Source organism: Carassius auratus, unplaced genomic scaffold, assembly GCF_003368295.1.
Source record: "Carassius auratus strain Wakin unplaced genomic scaffold, ASM336829v1 scaf_tig00005608, whole genome shotgun sequence".
NCBI classification, from domain to species: Eukaryota; Metazoa; Chordata; class Actinopteri; order Cypriniformes; family Cyprinidae; genus Carassius; species Carassius auratus.
Genome location: NW_020523683.1, coordinates 156473 through 171852, shown reverse-complemented (window position 1 = coordinate 171852; position 15380 = coordinate 156473). Strand labels below are relative to the sequence as shown.

General features: G+C 39.1%; 2 protein-coding genes across 2 annotated transcripts; both read left to right on the top strand.

The window, feature by feature from the left end:
• The first annotated feature begins 294 nt into the window (after positions 1-294).
• LOC113070992 (trans-Golgi network integral membrane protein 2) lies at positions 295-4205 on the top strand. The gene is made up of 4 exons (XM_026244350.1): positions 295-440; positions 1407-2215; positions 2328-2411; positions 2638-4205. Exons 1-4 carry the CDS (start codon positions 392-394, stop codon positions 2638-2640), a joined length of 945 nt encoding a protein of 314 aa, XP_026100135.1. The 5' UTR covers positions 295-391; the 3' UTR covers positions 2641-4205.
• A 4519-nt stretch (positions 4206-8724) lies between these two features.
• stambpb (STAM binding protein b) lies at positions 8725-14931 on the top strand. The gene is made up of 10 exons (XM_026244349.1): positions 8725-8881; positions 9274-9511; positions 9867-9942; positions 10034-10129; positions 10719-11055; positions 11145-11269; positions 12813-12950; positions 13956-14068; positions 14263-14362; positions 14629-14931. The coding sequence occupies exons 2-10, from the start codon at positions 9306-9308 to the stop codon at positions 14683-14685; spliced, it is 1248 nt and encodes a 415-aa protein (XP_026100134.1). The 5' UTR covers positions 8725-8881; positions 9274-9305; the 3' UTR covers positions 14686-14931.
• Positions 14932-15380: the final 449 nt, after the last annotated feature.

Here is a 15380-nt window from a genome sequence, read left to right as displayed (position 1 = left end):
GGGGCAGTGCCCCCCTTATATATATATATATATATATATATATATATATATATATATATATATATATATATATAGCTGTAGGCTCATTTACCTCAGGTAAATCATTAGGACAATCACACAATCTTACAATTATTTTGAATATTAATACAATATAATGTCATTCGTTCTACGCTGAAACATTCCTTTTTGAAAATCTTGCGCGTTTCAGTGACAAATCACTAATATTTTCAGAGTCGCTTTTACTCGAAACAGGAACCTCATGAATATTCATGTTGTATGCTCCGCCCACTGACACCAAATATCTAAGACAAATAATATTTTCGAGCACCGGAATCGCGTCGGCGCTTCGCCAAACTCGTGCCGCGGTGTCACTGCATCTCTGACTGAAGCCATGACTCGATTAACAGCGCTGTTCGTCGTGGTCCTTTGCTTGTATCAAGGTGAGTCGGTGTGTTCCCATTGTTATACTGTAAGATGATGTTTGTGGGACTGAGGTACGATGATTGATAAACCTCGTGACGTGTTTACATCTCAATCCCTGTCCTCGTGCGTATTTTCCGTATTTGGAAATGAAAAGACAATCTCTACTATTATTGTTGGCTAATTATTCAGATAAATTGCAGAATTTTTCCCACTTTTGCAATGCGTGACAGATGAAGAGTGTCTGGATGAACAACATTCCTGCTTTTGAAATAGGATCGACTTCCTGCTTCGCCTTTGTTTACACGTTGCCATATTGCCACATGTGTGATACCTGTTTACTGTATATTCTCTTAGTAAAATAGGTAAAGATATACAGACAGATGAAAAATGAAAGCATAAACCAACATGAACTGTCTTAGTAAGGTGCTGGGCCACCTGAAGAAATGAGATGTGCTTTGGCATTGATTCTGCGATTCTGAGGAACTCTACTGGAGAAATGGGATACGATTCTTTCACAAGATATTCCTTCACTTGGTGTTTTCATGATCCTATATGCTTAAACTATAGTATCATCAAAATGCATACAATATGCAAAGTGTACTAGTGTAATGGTAGTGTACATAGTTAGTGAATCAGTGACGTGACATACAGCCAAGTATGGTGACCCATACTATATATATATATATCTACCTCAGTGCACAGCTTCCACTCAAACTTTTGTTTTTTATTGTATTGCAATGTGAATTTGTTGTAAATATTATTCAACATGTCTTTTTTTACATTTTTATCTTGCTTGCCCCTGTATTTTTAGTAATACTTTTTCTTTTCTTTCTATTATTGTATTGCAGTAAACTACCTAAGCCTTACAAAAAGCATTTCAATGTGCATATGGTCACTGACACTTATACATATGACAAATTAACTGAACTGAACTGTGTGTTATGCCCAAGATTTTATTGTGTTTTTTTTGTGCTATTTTCCAGTTTGCACCAGTCCATTGTCAGATAACACTCCAGAAGAAGCTCCTATCCAACCGCACGCAGATCAAGATACGGATGGTGTGCAGAGCACATCAGCAAATGGGCCAAAAAGTAATAATGATCCTGTGAACACAGTGGAGGACAACAATAAAGAGGTTAATGAGGCAAACACCCCTCAAATTCTTGAAGAAAATCTTGAAAGCGAAAGAAATGCTGCACAAGATGAAAAGAATAAAACCCTACCTGACCCTAATATAGCAGCGGATAAAAACACAATCCTGGAAACTGGTACAAAAGATAAAGCTGAAGGAAATGAAGACAATGAGCAAAATAAAGACGTTGACGAACACACAGACTCGGCTGGAGATGGTGGAGAAAACCCCAAACCTGATCAAACGAGTCAAGAGGAGCAAAAAGACAGTGGAGATGTACCAAGTGGAAAAGAAGGTGAAAAGCCAGCAACTACTGCCCAAAATGTGGTTGAAGACGATAATACCCCTGAACCCACTGAAGAAGGTGGAGATGAAATGGTTGACAAGAGTGTGGAGAAGATGACTGAGAACCCTACAGACGACGAAAACGCAGATTCAGCCGATGATTTCGATGACGGAGAGACTGAAGATGAAGGTGGTGTTGATGATACTGCGGGTGTAAAAGAACAGGACAAGTTTAACAGCAAAACAGAAACCAAGGATGATATCAGTCAAACTTTTCAGTCAGAGAACGCAGAGAGCAGCCACTTCTTTGCGTATCTGGTGTGTGCCGTTATACTGGTGGCTGTGCTGTACGTCACAAGGCACAACAAGCGCAGGGTTAGTGGCGCTGTTTGGACATCCTAGAGACCCGTATTTGTCGGGTATTTTGTATTTCAAAGATGTCAAGTGGCAATTAAATGACAGTTATTTATTTCACGTTCGCCTGCAGATTATTGCCTTCGTCGTTGAGGGCCGGAGATCAAGAAGCACACGGAGACCCAAGACATCAGATTACCAAAAACTGGAGCAGCGTGTAAGTAGCATTTGTGTACACACAGCCAGTTAACACTCCTATCTATTCATTTATTTAACAACAGACTAGAAAAGACCAAAAACTACCATCTAATAAAGAAAACATCTGTTGCCGCTTTATAACAGTACATTCTGTTACAGTTTCTGCCTCTGTGCACATTTTTAGACCAGTCAATTTTCTTATGTTTGAAATGAAACTATATTGAGTTCTCTTTTCTGTTTTCCAGTGAGAGAAACCAGTCAGACGAGTCAGCGGTGGTGGAATCGAAATATTTGACTTGATTTTGAAACTTGAATTACACATAATGAGGCATACTGTATATCACCACTCATGAACACTGCACAGCAGCTGTCACGAATTCATCCCAAATTATATTAATAATGATGACGATGTCTACTGTAGCTCTAATATTTCTGGGATGATCTTCATTTAGGTTTAGAGCATTACAAACACATAACTGAAATCCGCTGTGCAGGTTCATATTGTAGATGTTGGTTCTGTGGAATCTTTTTAAATTTAATTGCCGTGCCTTTTTGGTAGAGTTACGTGGTTTTCTTTTTTCTTTTCTCTATTTATTGCTGGGTGAAATGTGTAATACAGAAGGAAACGATATGTATATGTTGACTGCTTGAATGATGTTTTATGGGAGATTGGGAATGATTGAGTTATGAATTGTTGTAGCACTTGAAGCTGGTCGCACATGTTTATGGGACACGTGAATTCTTTCTTCAGGTGTGGACTAGTAAAGAAGCAGCAAGCTTTTGTCACTATGTTAAAGATGTTTTAAACACTATGAATGCATATTATCTGATAAATTAGCTTTGAAGGGCTCAACATGAAGGATTTTACTTGCCAGCCCAGTCAGACCAGTAGTTCACAGTAGCTCATGTGTCAGAAAGAAATGTATTTATAGTTTTTTACTTGTAATTTTACTTCACCAAAAATGACTTTAATTAATTTGGATTTTATGCAATAAAACACAGAAATTATATAAGGTAAAACTAGGGCCCAAAACAATCATTATCAGCCAGGTCTGCTGTGTTTTAATGTTTCTGATCATTGATAGATTTTTATTTTATTTTTTGCATACAGTATGTTCTCCATCTTTGACGTGAGGTGTTTGAATCTCTTGAAATTATTTGTATCTGAATTGGTCAGTCAGTGGTTCAGTTGTGGTCTTCTAAATGAACAGCACCTGGACACTTTGAAAAAAAAAATTTTTTTGATTCTGACTAGTTGCACTTTTCCTTTTTCTAAGAGCTTTGACTCAAGTGACTTTAATGATGAATGAAGCCATCCGGTTCTGGAGTCATTCCACTTTTTAGCTGATGAAGAAAACACCATTGTTGTTTGCAGCAGTTAATGATGCATTTAAAGATGATTGTTTTTGGTGTACAGTGGTATTATAGTTCCACACTTGATTTATGAAAATACCTCTGCCAATTCTAGATCATGCCCAGAAATGAGAAACAAACAGCTATATACCCGTCCTCTTCTTAATCCTAAAATGGGAAACTGATCTTTTTGGTGCGATGTATAACACAATCACACTCCTGATGTGTGCCTATACTGTGATCCCTGCTCTATTCTCTCTTAAGCCTGTGATGATGATTTGATATACAACCAGTGGCTTTGCACAACCATTCTTCTGGACATTCAGGACCTGTTTTGAATTATTACTTGGGGAAAAATATATGAAGGATGTTTAACTTACCTGTTTATTGTGGTCAATCTTTAAAACTATTGCAACTTTTCTACTCTGAGAAGAACTGGAATAAAGTTGATTTCCTCTGACTCGTCTCTTCTTGTCAACTGAACATTAACTGAAAGTGAAGTATAAAAAACTTCATATACAGTATATGCTGTGTATGTATATATATATATATATATATATATATATATATATATATATATATATATGGATATACAGTCATGGTCAGAATTATTCATGAGTTTTCCCCCAATTTTCTATTGTTTTAGGTTAGAGATTTGTGAATAATAATAAAAAAAGATAAAAATGATTAACAATGCAAATTGTTTTTCACAGTTAACTCAAAATAAACATTAACGTAAGTTAAACTACAGGTACATCCAAAAGGGAAGAGAAAAGTAAACAACAATATATTAAAGAATGCTCAATGTCTGGTGCTGGAGAGAAGTTAAAATCAAACGGGGCACACTACACCGCTGGAAAAAGACCCTTTTATCAGTCAATATATCACAGGTAAACCACTGCACATGCCGCTTGTCTCCACCCTGCAAACAGACAAAAGAAAACACACACGAGAAACTAGAACACCACCTAGAGTCCAACAGATCAGATTATTAGAATATCATCAAAAAGTTGATTTCTTTCACTAATTCCATTCAAAAAGCTACACTTGTATATTATATTCATTCATTACACACACTGATATATTTCAAATTTTTATTTCTTTTAATTTTGATGATTATAATTGACAACTAAAGAAAATCCCAAATTCAGTATCTGAGAAAATAAGAATATAACTTGAGACCAATTCAAAGAAAGATTTTTTAGAAATCTTGGCCAACTGAAAAGTATGAACATGAGCATGTACAGCACTCAATACTTAGTTGGGGCTCCTTTTGGCTGAATTACTGCAGTAATGCGGCGTGGCATGGAGTCGATCAGTCTGTGGCACTGCTCAGGTGTTATGAGAGCCCAGGTTGCTCTGATAGTGGCCTTCAGCTCTTCTGCATTCTTGGGTCTGGCATATCGCATCTTCCTCTTCACAACAATACCCCATAGATTTTCTATGTGGTTAAAAGAACTAAACCCTAAACCAACTTTTTTTAGTTAATGATCTGTAAGAATTGGGATTTATTAGTGATGTTCATTGATTCAAGTGACTTTTTTGAGTGCTGCCCTCTTCAGGTTGAACGGTGACTACTGCAGTTGATTTTTCCTATTGGATGTTTGCGGTGGCAGGTGACTTAAGCAGTTTCCAGCTCTCCACGCCCTTGGTACGACCTGCCATGCCCTTGGCAGTATAAAACCATCTTGTTCCGTCAAAATCACTGTAGTGAGTCAGGAGTTGGAATTGCGAGTATTGAAAACAACCAGGATAGACTATTATAGTATCTATTTAGCATAGCATTTATATAGTTATTTAGATTATTTTGTGTAGCCTATGTAGTTAATTAGCATAGTTGTTAGTGTAACGTTAGTATTGTTAGAAGAATAGTTAGTTAGTTGCATAGTATTGCATCATTTAGGATAGCTTCAAGTTGGCGTATACGTTTTTTACAGTGGTCAGGATGGTACGTAGGTGTAGTGTTGCTGGTTGCAACAGCACTGCTGGATTGCATAGTTTCCAGCAGACTTGAAATTAAGGCGCTAGTGGTTGCATGCACTTGGCCTGGAAAACCCCTCTGGAAAATCTCTCTTGCATGGCTGCTTTGCTAGCATCATTGGATGCTGATCGCGATGCGGGAGTTACGACCGCAGTTTGAGCCAGCGACTCGAATTGATATGGTTCAGGCCCTGTGTCCACAGACACCTCGACATCCTCCACTTCAGGTGAAGGTGGGGGAGCGAAGTCCTCAACTTAAAATGAACGCTCTGTTGCAAAGCTACTTGCGTCACTACAGTCACTTTCCATTTTATTAGCGACTTTGACAGCAGCTGTCAATCAATCTCGGATCTCAGGTTCACGCCCCACCTGCTCTGCCCCGCCCTCGGTTCGTCCGCTCTATCTCCGCTGTGCTCTGCCCATTTGTCAAATATTGCAAGTGGGTGGAGTCAGGCTCTGATCAGGGGTTTAGTTACCCTTTAAGGTCAGGCGAGTTTGCTGGCCAATTAAGAACAAGAATACCATTGTCCTTAAACCAGGTACTGGTAGCTTTGGCACTGTGTGCAGGTGCCAAGTCCTGTTGGAAAATGAAATCTGCATCTCCATAAAGTTGGTCAGCAGCAGGAAGCATGAAGTGCTCTAAAACTTCCTGGCATACGGCTGCGTTGACCTTGGACCTCAGAAAACACAGTGGACCAACACCAGCAGATGACATGGCACCCCAAACCATCACTGACTGTGAAAACTTTACACTGGACCTCAAGCAACGGGTATTGTGTGCCTCTCCTCTCTTCCTCCTGATTCTAGGACCCTGATTTCCAAAGGAAATGCAAAATATACTTTCATATAACTCAGCAGCAGTCTAGTCCTTTTTGAAGCGAGACTCTTCTGACGCTGTCTGTTGTTCGAGAGTGGCTTGACACAAGGAATGCGACAGCTGAAACCCATGTCTTGCATACGTCTGTGTGTAGTTGTTCTTGAAGCACTGACTCCAGCTGCAGTCCACTCTTTGTGAATCTCCCCCACATTTTTAAATGGTTTTGTTTCACAATCTTCTCCAGGGTGCGGTTATCCCTATTGCTTGTACACTTTTTTTCTACCACATCTTTTCCTTTCCTTCGCCTCTCTATTAATGTGCTTGGACACAGAGCTCGTTACAGCCAACCTCTTTTGCAATGACCTTTTGTGTCTTGCCCTCCAATGTGTCAATGGTCGTCTTTTGGACATCTGTCAAGTCAGCAGTCTTTCCCATGATTGTGTAGCCTACAGAACTAGACTGAGAGACCATTTATAGCCATTTGCAGGTGTTTTGAGGTAATTAGCTGATGAGAGAGTGGCACCAGGTGTCTTGAATATTGAACCTTTTCACAATATTTTCACAATAATTTTCTGAGATACTGAATTTGGGATTTTCCTTAGTTTTCAGTTATAGCCATCAAAATTAAAAGAAATAAACATTTGAAATATATCAGTCTGTGTGTAATGGTTTGTAACCGGCAGCCATATCACCTTGGAGCCCAAGACCGGTTGCCCACTGAAGCTAAGCAGGGCTGAGCCTGGTCAGTACCTGGTCAGTACCTGGATGGGAGACCTCCTGAGAAAACTAGGTTGCTGCTGGAAGAGGTGCTAGTGAGGCCAGCAGGGGGTGCTCACCCTGTGGTCTGTGTGGGTCCTAGTGCCCCAGTGTAGTGATGGGGATACTATACTGTCAACAATCACCGTCCTTCGGATGAGACGTTAAACCGAGGTCCTGACTCTCTGTGGTCATTAAAAATCCCAGGATGTCTTTGAAAAGAGTAGAGGTGTGACCTCGGCATTCTGGCTCAATTCGCCCATTGGCCTCTGACCATCACGGCCTCCTAACAATCCCCATATCTGCTGATTGGCTTCATCACTCCGTCTCCTCTCCACCAGTAAGCTGGTGTGTGGTGTGTGGTGGGCGTTCTGGTGCAATATGGCTGCCGTCGCATCATCCAGGTGGATGCTGCACACTGGTGGTGGATGAGGAGATACCCCCTGACTATGTAAGCGCTTTGAGCGTCTAGAAAAGCGCTATATAAATGTAAGGAATTGTAATTATTATTATAATGAATGAATATAATATACAAGTTTCTCTTTTTGAATGGAATTAGTGAAATAAATCAACTTTTTGATGGTATTCTAATTCTATGACCAGCACCTATATATATATATATATATATATATATATATATATATATATATATATGACACAACTTATGCAGGAACAAAAAAAAAACTACAATATAATAAATGTAATATTTTAATAACTAACTGCATTCTGTCATTTGATTAAAAAACGGATCTGATCATTAAAAACATCAGAACTGAATCCAGTGTAGCAATACAGACCTTGCTTAGGCTACTGCCATAAAACAGTAACTTTTACTACAGTGGGGATTAACTTAAAGTCTGAGATCGCTATCAAAAAAAAGTCTATATTTTGCACTATTTTCTCATTTAATACAACATTATTTGCGACATAATAATATGTTGTTGTTGTTTAACGACAACAACAAATCGATTAATTCTACTACTACTAATAATAACAACAACTACAGAAATGATTTATTTAGAATGCTTCCTGGGTTAATGGCACTAAGTAAACAGTAAAAGTTTATCAGTCACATATTACCTGACACACCTTGAATCTGATCGATCGAGAGTCTGTCAGAGAGCGTGCTGTATTAACAACAGTGTTGCCAGGTCCGGGGTTTTCCCACAAAACTGTGCTACTGTAACTTTACAGCCGCGGGTTAGAACCACCCCAATAACGTTATACTTAGCCCCTGGAATAAGAATTTTATAAAGGGAACAACGCCAAAAAACTTGTATTCTATCCCCGGGACACGATTTTTTTAGCGGAAGACCCACACCGAAAGGCAATTGGGCGGGCAATTTGTTGTGAAAACTTGGCAACCCTACAACAGAAGGAGAGCTGACTGATCTGAGAGCGGCTGTTAGTTTGTGTCGCACAGCACAGGAAGAGGAAGTGATTACAGCGACAAGGATGGAGACAGAGCCATATAACACAGTTTAACTCGCCTTTATTCCCATCAAATACAGTTAAAGGCGATGGACGAGTTTCTCCAGCTCATGTGACTGTGATCTGAAAGACAGACTGTCATTATTATCAAGGTAAGACTTTATCATCTAACATTATTAGCCAGCTAGCTGCACATATTGATATAAAACCATTATGCACACCACAACAATTCATATATTTAAACAAAGAAATCAATAAAGGCGGCCCCAGCTGCTTGCTATTTTATGATATTTTGCTAAATATTGTAAAGTGAGTTTTTGTATGTGATATATCACCTGTTTGAAGCTCTTTATTCTGTCAGCACAGTTAATGTTATACTCACTAGTGTAAGAATGTATGAAATTTGCTACTGTACCTTTAAGACTTTCATATGTGTCATTCAATAAAGCTGATGTAGTTGCATAGTAAATCTAATAAATTCTTTCATTCAGAAGTGCAAAAGAAATCCAGTTTTGTCTGTCACGTGTTCTCGTTTGTATAACAGGGTTGAAGGCTTAGACTGAGGACACTGGCCACATGATGTTGGACCACGCCGATGTGAGTTTGACCCCTGATGAACGGGTTCGGGCCTTGACCAAGAAGGGCAGCGCGGTGGACATGAACGAAGCAGTGCCCCTCCGCAGATACTTCCGCTCGGGCATGGAGGTGATCCGCATGGCCCATGTGTACGCCGAGGAGGGCAACACGGAGCACGCCTTTGTCCTCTACAACAAATACATCACGTATGAAGACCTGAATGATGCACTAGCTCCATCTGATGCATTCTTTCATCATTTACTGACCGTCATGCTGTTCCAAACCTGTGTGACTTTCTTGTGGAGCACAAAAGATGATTTGTCTCTAATGTTGTTTGGTTCCCAATGCTCTTCAGAATACATTCCTTTGTGTTTCCTGCAAAAGAAAGAAAGTCAGATGGGTTGGGAACAACATGGGAGTGAGTAAGCAATGACAGAATGTTCATTTTTGGGTAGAGTATCTAATTAACTTAAATGGGAGTCATCTGTTATGTGTGAGTAATATTGGCAATGTCCAGTTCACTTACAACAGGTTTAACTCTGGTTGTTTTTAACCCACCAGGCTTTTCATTGAAAAGCTCCCCAAGCATCCAGAATATAAACTCTGTAATATTCCTGAGAAGAAAGAGATCTTAAGGGTAATGTAGTCTAGTGAACTCTAGATTGATAATCTCAAATGAACATCATAACTTATCAGTGTCCTCAGTTTTGATGTTGTTCCTCACACAGAAGCTAAAGGAGACGGCTTTTCCTCAAGCAGAGCAGCTGAAGAAACATTTACTGAGAAGATATGAGAAAGAATATGCTGAGTTTATCAGCAAAAAGGTGAGGCATTTATTCCAAACCTTATCATGATAGAAAAGTGAAACCGATGAAACCTGTCAAACATGTTGTTTTTTTGATTCTCACATTTTTTCCATGACTATTTAACACATGTCCCAAATTCTTTTAATGGTAATACATACAGACATTATTTTTTTCCAAAATTCAAGTAATGTAATTGTAATTCCATAATACTAGATTAACAATATATTTTTATTACCACGAAAATCCCCAGATATCATGATAAACATATACATGTTCATGGTAAATATGCAGTATTTCTTAGTATTTACTATTTGTTGCTCTGCCTTATGAAATAATAAAAAATTATTCAGATTTGTTTTTATAAAACACTGTATTCAATGAATATCCAATGAGACTATCGAGTCACAATTATAATAATAGTAATAATAATAATAATAAAAAAATATATATATATATATATATATATATGTATATATGTATGCATTTGTCTAAAAGTATTTTTTTATATGCATTACTGACGTGTTCGGAGTAATTAATTCCAAAGTTAAAGAAGCATATGTTTTTCCACCTTGGTCAGTCATATGGTTGTGCTTCTGTCGTCTGTCAGCGTGCAGAAGCTCAGGCGCTGGAGCAGGAGTTGTGTCGGCAGCGTGAGCTGGAGGTGGAGAGACAGCGGGTGGCAGACATGCAGAGGAGGCAGCTGGAGCAGGAGCAGTTCAGCAGGTTTGAGGAGATGATCCGGCAGAAGGACCGTCAGCGTGAGCATGAGTTCAACACACCAGTGCCTCACCAAGACGACACACTGCTCATCCCTGGGATCCAGGGTCCGCCTCTGCCCTACCTAGAGTCCCCCTCGGCCAATCACAGCGCTCCGTCAGCTCCCAGCCCAGCTGCACCCCCGACTGTAGACCGCTCACTTAAACCGGGTCACCTCAGCAACAACAGTACGGCTAGATCTCAAACCTCACTAGACGTAGAGCAGCCTCAGGCTCTGTGTTGTCAGGTTGTCTCAGAGTTGTTCTTTGTGTTTCAGCTACTATGGTTGATGGTTTGCGGCAGATCACTGTTCCTGCTGAGCTTTGCAGCAAATTCCTGCGATTGGCCAATAACAACACCATAAGAGCAGTGGAGACCTGTGGGATACTCTGTGGGAGACTGGTATGACTTTGTCATAGAGCTGCACAATTAATCGTTTGAAAGATCATGATCTCATTTCTAAATGACAACGATTCGCCTGTGTCTATTAAATCTTTGGGAAAAGTCATACTGGAATGTTCAAATCTGTGTTCGTGCTGCCACTGACACAGAGAGCGGTTCCCATGTTTAGGTAAGAAACCGCTTCTTTTCAATTACAATTACAATCATTCGTATTATCACAGAAATACTGGGATGAAAGTTAATAGTTCGGGTGTAAACACTGATGTCTATGGTAGCTATCAAAATAGAGCAAATCAAATTTAGAAAGTAACTGGCGCACTTTAAAAAACTGTTGATTACATTGTTTAGCCACTAGGCGGTGACAAGTGACTTCAATTTATTTGTCATTTATTCAAGAGATTCGTTCAAAAACGTTGATCCATTCAGAAATGAAATGTGTAGTATTTATGAAGTATTGAAGTCATTGAATTAGTCATTTAATCCAATTTCTCATCATTTTAATAATAAAAAAGACTGTAGCTATGAATATTTTGTCACAGCTTGCTTGTAGTAAATTATACATTTAGTTTAGTTCTGAATCGTTGGAGAATTGCAATCTCTATTTGAGACAAAAATATTAAAAATATGATTCTCAATTTATCCAGATTCGTGCCGCTCTAATTCGTGGCATGATTTATTATTCCTTTATTACCTAAATTTTCCCTGTTACCAATAACAAAGCTCAAATATTCTTCGCACAAGGCTTGTCAGACCGTGATTGAGATGAATATTTGGGATGAAATATTTGCTGCGATTGAACATTTTAACTAGAAAAAAATATCTGTTAAAGACACAGTTCACCAGAAAATGAAAATTTGATGGTAATTTACTCATCCTCAGGCCATCCAAGATGTTGGTGACTTTTTCCTCTTCAGTAGAACAGAACAGAACAGAAAATGTTTACCATATTTTCCCGACTATGAGTCACACTTTTTTTCATAGTTTGGCTGGTCCTACGACTTATAGTCAGGTGCGACTTATTTATCAAAATTAATTTGACATGAACTAAGAGAAATGAACCAAGAGAAAACATTACCGTCTACAGCCACGAGAGGGCGCTCTATGCTGCTCAGTGCTCCTGTAGTCTACACTTAATAAACATAGAGCGCCCTCTCGCGGCTGGAGACGGTAATGTTTTCTCTTGGTTCTTGGTTCTAAATAAATGCGACTTATAGTCCAGTGCGACTTATATATGTTTTTTTTCCTCATCATGACATATTTTTGGGCTGATGCGACTTATACTCAGGTGCGACTTAAAGTCCGAAAAATACGGTAGCTTAAACCATCGTCTCTGGTAGATCATAATATTTAGATCGATGACTACCGGCACTTAAGAGAGTCTAAAATGCTTTTCAGGCAGCACAAAATTAATAACCATGGCTCCGATTTCTTTTTCCACCAGTAGGTACTCTCTAACCATAAGGCCACGACTGCCTCGTTTACTATTACAGTGCATTAAGACATCTATTTGAATAATCTATCTGTGTTTGTGTGCCTGTTGCAGAATAGTAACGCGTTTACAGTGACACACGTGATCGTGCCGAAGCAGTGTGGAGGTCCAGATTACTGTGACACAGAGAACGAAGAGGAGCTGTTTCTGGTGCAGGACCAGTACGACCTCATCACGCTGGGCTGGATACACGTGAGTCACACTTCTGCCTTCTCCTGCTTTACAACTGATATGAACCACAGGTATCCAGTAGCATGTAACTATAAAATGATACAAAAAAAAAAATATATCAAAGAGGAAATAATCATATGGACCACCAAACCAGTCTTAAGTCGCTGGGGTATATTTTTAGCAATAACCAAAAAAACATTGTATGGGTCAAAATGATAGATTTTTCTTTCATGCCAAAAATAATTTGGATAAATGTATCAAAAATTTATTTTTGATTATTAATATGCATTGCTAAGAGTTAATTTGGAAAACTTCAAAGGTGATTTTCTCAGTATTTTGATTATTTTACACCCTCAGATTTCAGATTTTCAAATAGTTGTATTTCGGCCAAATATTGTCTGATCCTAATCAACCATACATCAATGGAAAGCTTTTTTTATTCAGCATTTAGGTCAAAAATTGACACTTAAGACTGGTTTTGTCGTCCATTTCCCTAAAGGTCCATCAGTACAGGGTTTAGTGCAAAAAGTTTCACTATCGATACCGATACGATACCTCGACTTCAATACCGGTTCCTGAACGATATTTTTCCTATACCAGTTTTATGAAATCTGATTTAACAAGATCACATTACCTCAAACTTTGGTTTCATAAGGAACAAAAAAAGCACAAATGAACAAAATTAATAAACACAATAAATCAGTCCAAACAGTTTTAATAAAATTCAAATAGTTTTCAGTTTCCACATCTTTAAGGCTATGTTTACACTAGTATGTTTTCATTTCAAAACGCATTGCATACATTGATTTGTGTACATCAAGCATGCAGCACGCATACTGGCTCACCGACGTTGACAAGGTTAACCCCTTAGGTATTGAAATTTGAAAATCTTTCGATTACTCTATGGTATCGAGGATCTTCGGTCGGTGTCTAAAAAGTATCAAACTCGATACCCAGCCGTAGTAGAGTAGTGGATCCATACAGTTACTGCTGTAGGACAGTCATCATTCAGATGTCACCCCACAGACTCACCCCACTCAGACGGCCTTCCTGTCCAGCGTTGACCTGCACACTCACTGCTCATACCAGATGATGCTGCCGGAGTCCATCGCCATCGTCTGCTCTCCCAAATTCAACGAGTAAGTCCAGCCATGAGAGACATGACAGCAGTGACAGTACAAGTGAGATGCTGTGGCCACTCAAGTCAAAGTCACACTTAACTTCAAAGTGTCTGAATCATTCATCAGTGGATCACAGATTGTGGAAAAAAGTCAAATGGGGGCGTTGGGAGTTAAAAGCTTGAGAAGCGCTGATGTAATACTGATGTTGACAGGACGGGCTACTTCAGGCTGACTGACTACGGCATGGAGGAGATCTCATCCTGCTCTCAGAAAGGCTTTCATCCGCACCCCAGAGAACCTCCTCTCTTTACTGTAAGTGACATCAACCTACGCCTGAGCGTTCTGTCATTTGCCTGTCTTTTGAAACAGTGTTATGTTTCGTGAGTCATGTGACCCTGGACCACGAAACCAGTCTTAAGTTGCACAGGGATATTTGTAGCAATAGCCAAAAATACATTGTAGCCTATGGGTCAAATGTATAGATTTTTTATTTATTATTATTGACCCTTAAGACTGGTTTTGTGGTCCAGGTTTACACATGATAAATAGTGTTTTTTGTCTTATGTTTTCCCTCTCAGGATGGTAACCACATTAGGATCACAGAAGGCGCTGTATCTATGCTAGACCTGCGATGATCTCTCTCTGGTGTTCACACAGTGCTGCCATGAAGCTTATTTTTGTAATCCATCGTCGCTAACTCCTCTGATGGACTCTTGTATGGCACCAGCTTTCTCTGGTGGAGGGTTTCTTAAAGATCTAAAACAAGCACTTTTTGGGAAACATGAAGACAATAACTGAAGCAGCATTTTTTTATATGACATCTGTTGGGAGCCACAGGACTGCAGCTCATGCCTGTTTCTGTTTGCTTTGTCCTAATGATCTAGTGAGCCAACGCAAAACTTTATTTATGTTCTTAGTGACATCACACACACTAACATATCACATCTGCAGAAACAACACTAAAACAAAGGGTTTTACTGAGTATCTTTGGGAAAAGCTGAACGGGTCAGTCCCGCTGGGCTGCACCTGTCACGAATGCCAGCCATAACGATTTCATTCATTTTATATATATTTTCTAAAAGCAACTTCATTTTTGGGAGCAGTAATCAGTCCATGATGTTGTTGAATTCTCCGTTCTGATTGGTTGACGAGCCACTCACACAGAATGTGTTTTTGCATTTAAAACTGTGAGAGACATGATAGTGGAATAAAAAACAAACACGTGCAAGACAGGGGAGTGGAATAAAAAAAAAAAGCAAAAGTATTGAGATTTTAATTTTCACAGTCTCATTTCTTTATTAATGTGCAACTGGTTGCAGTTAGTACTATA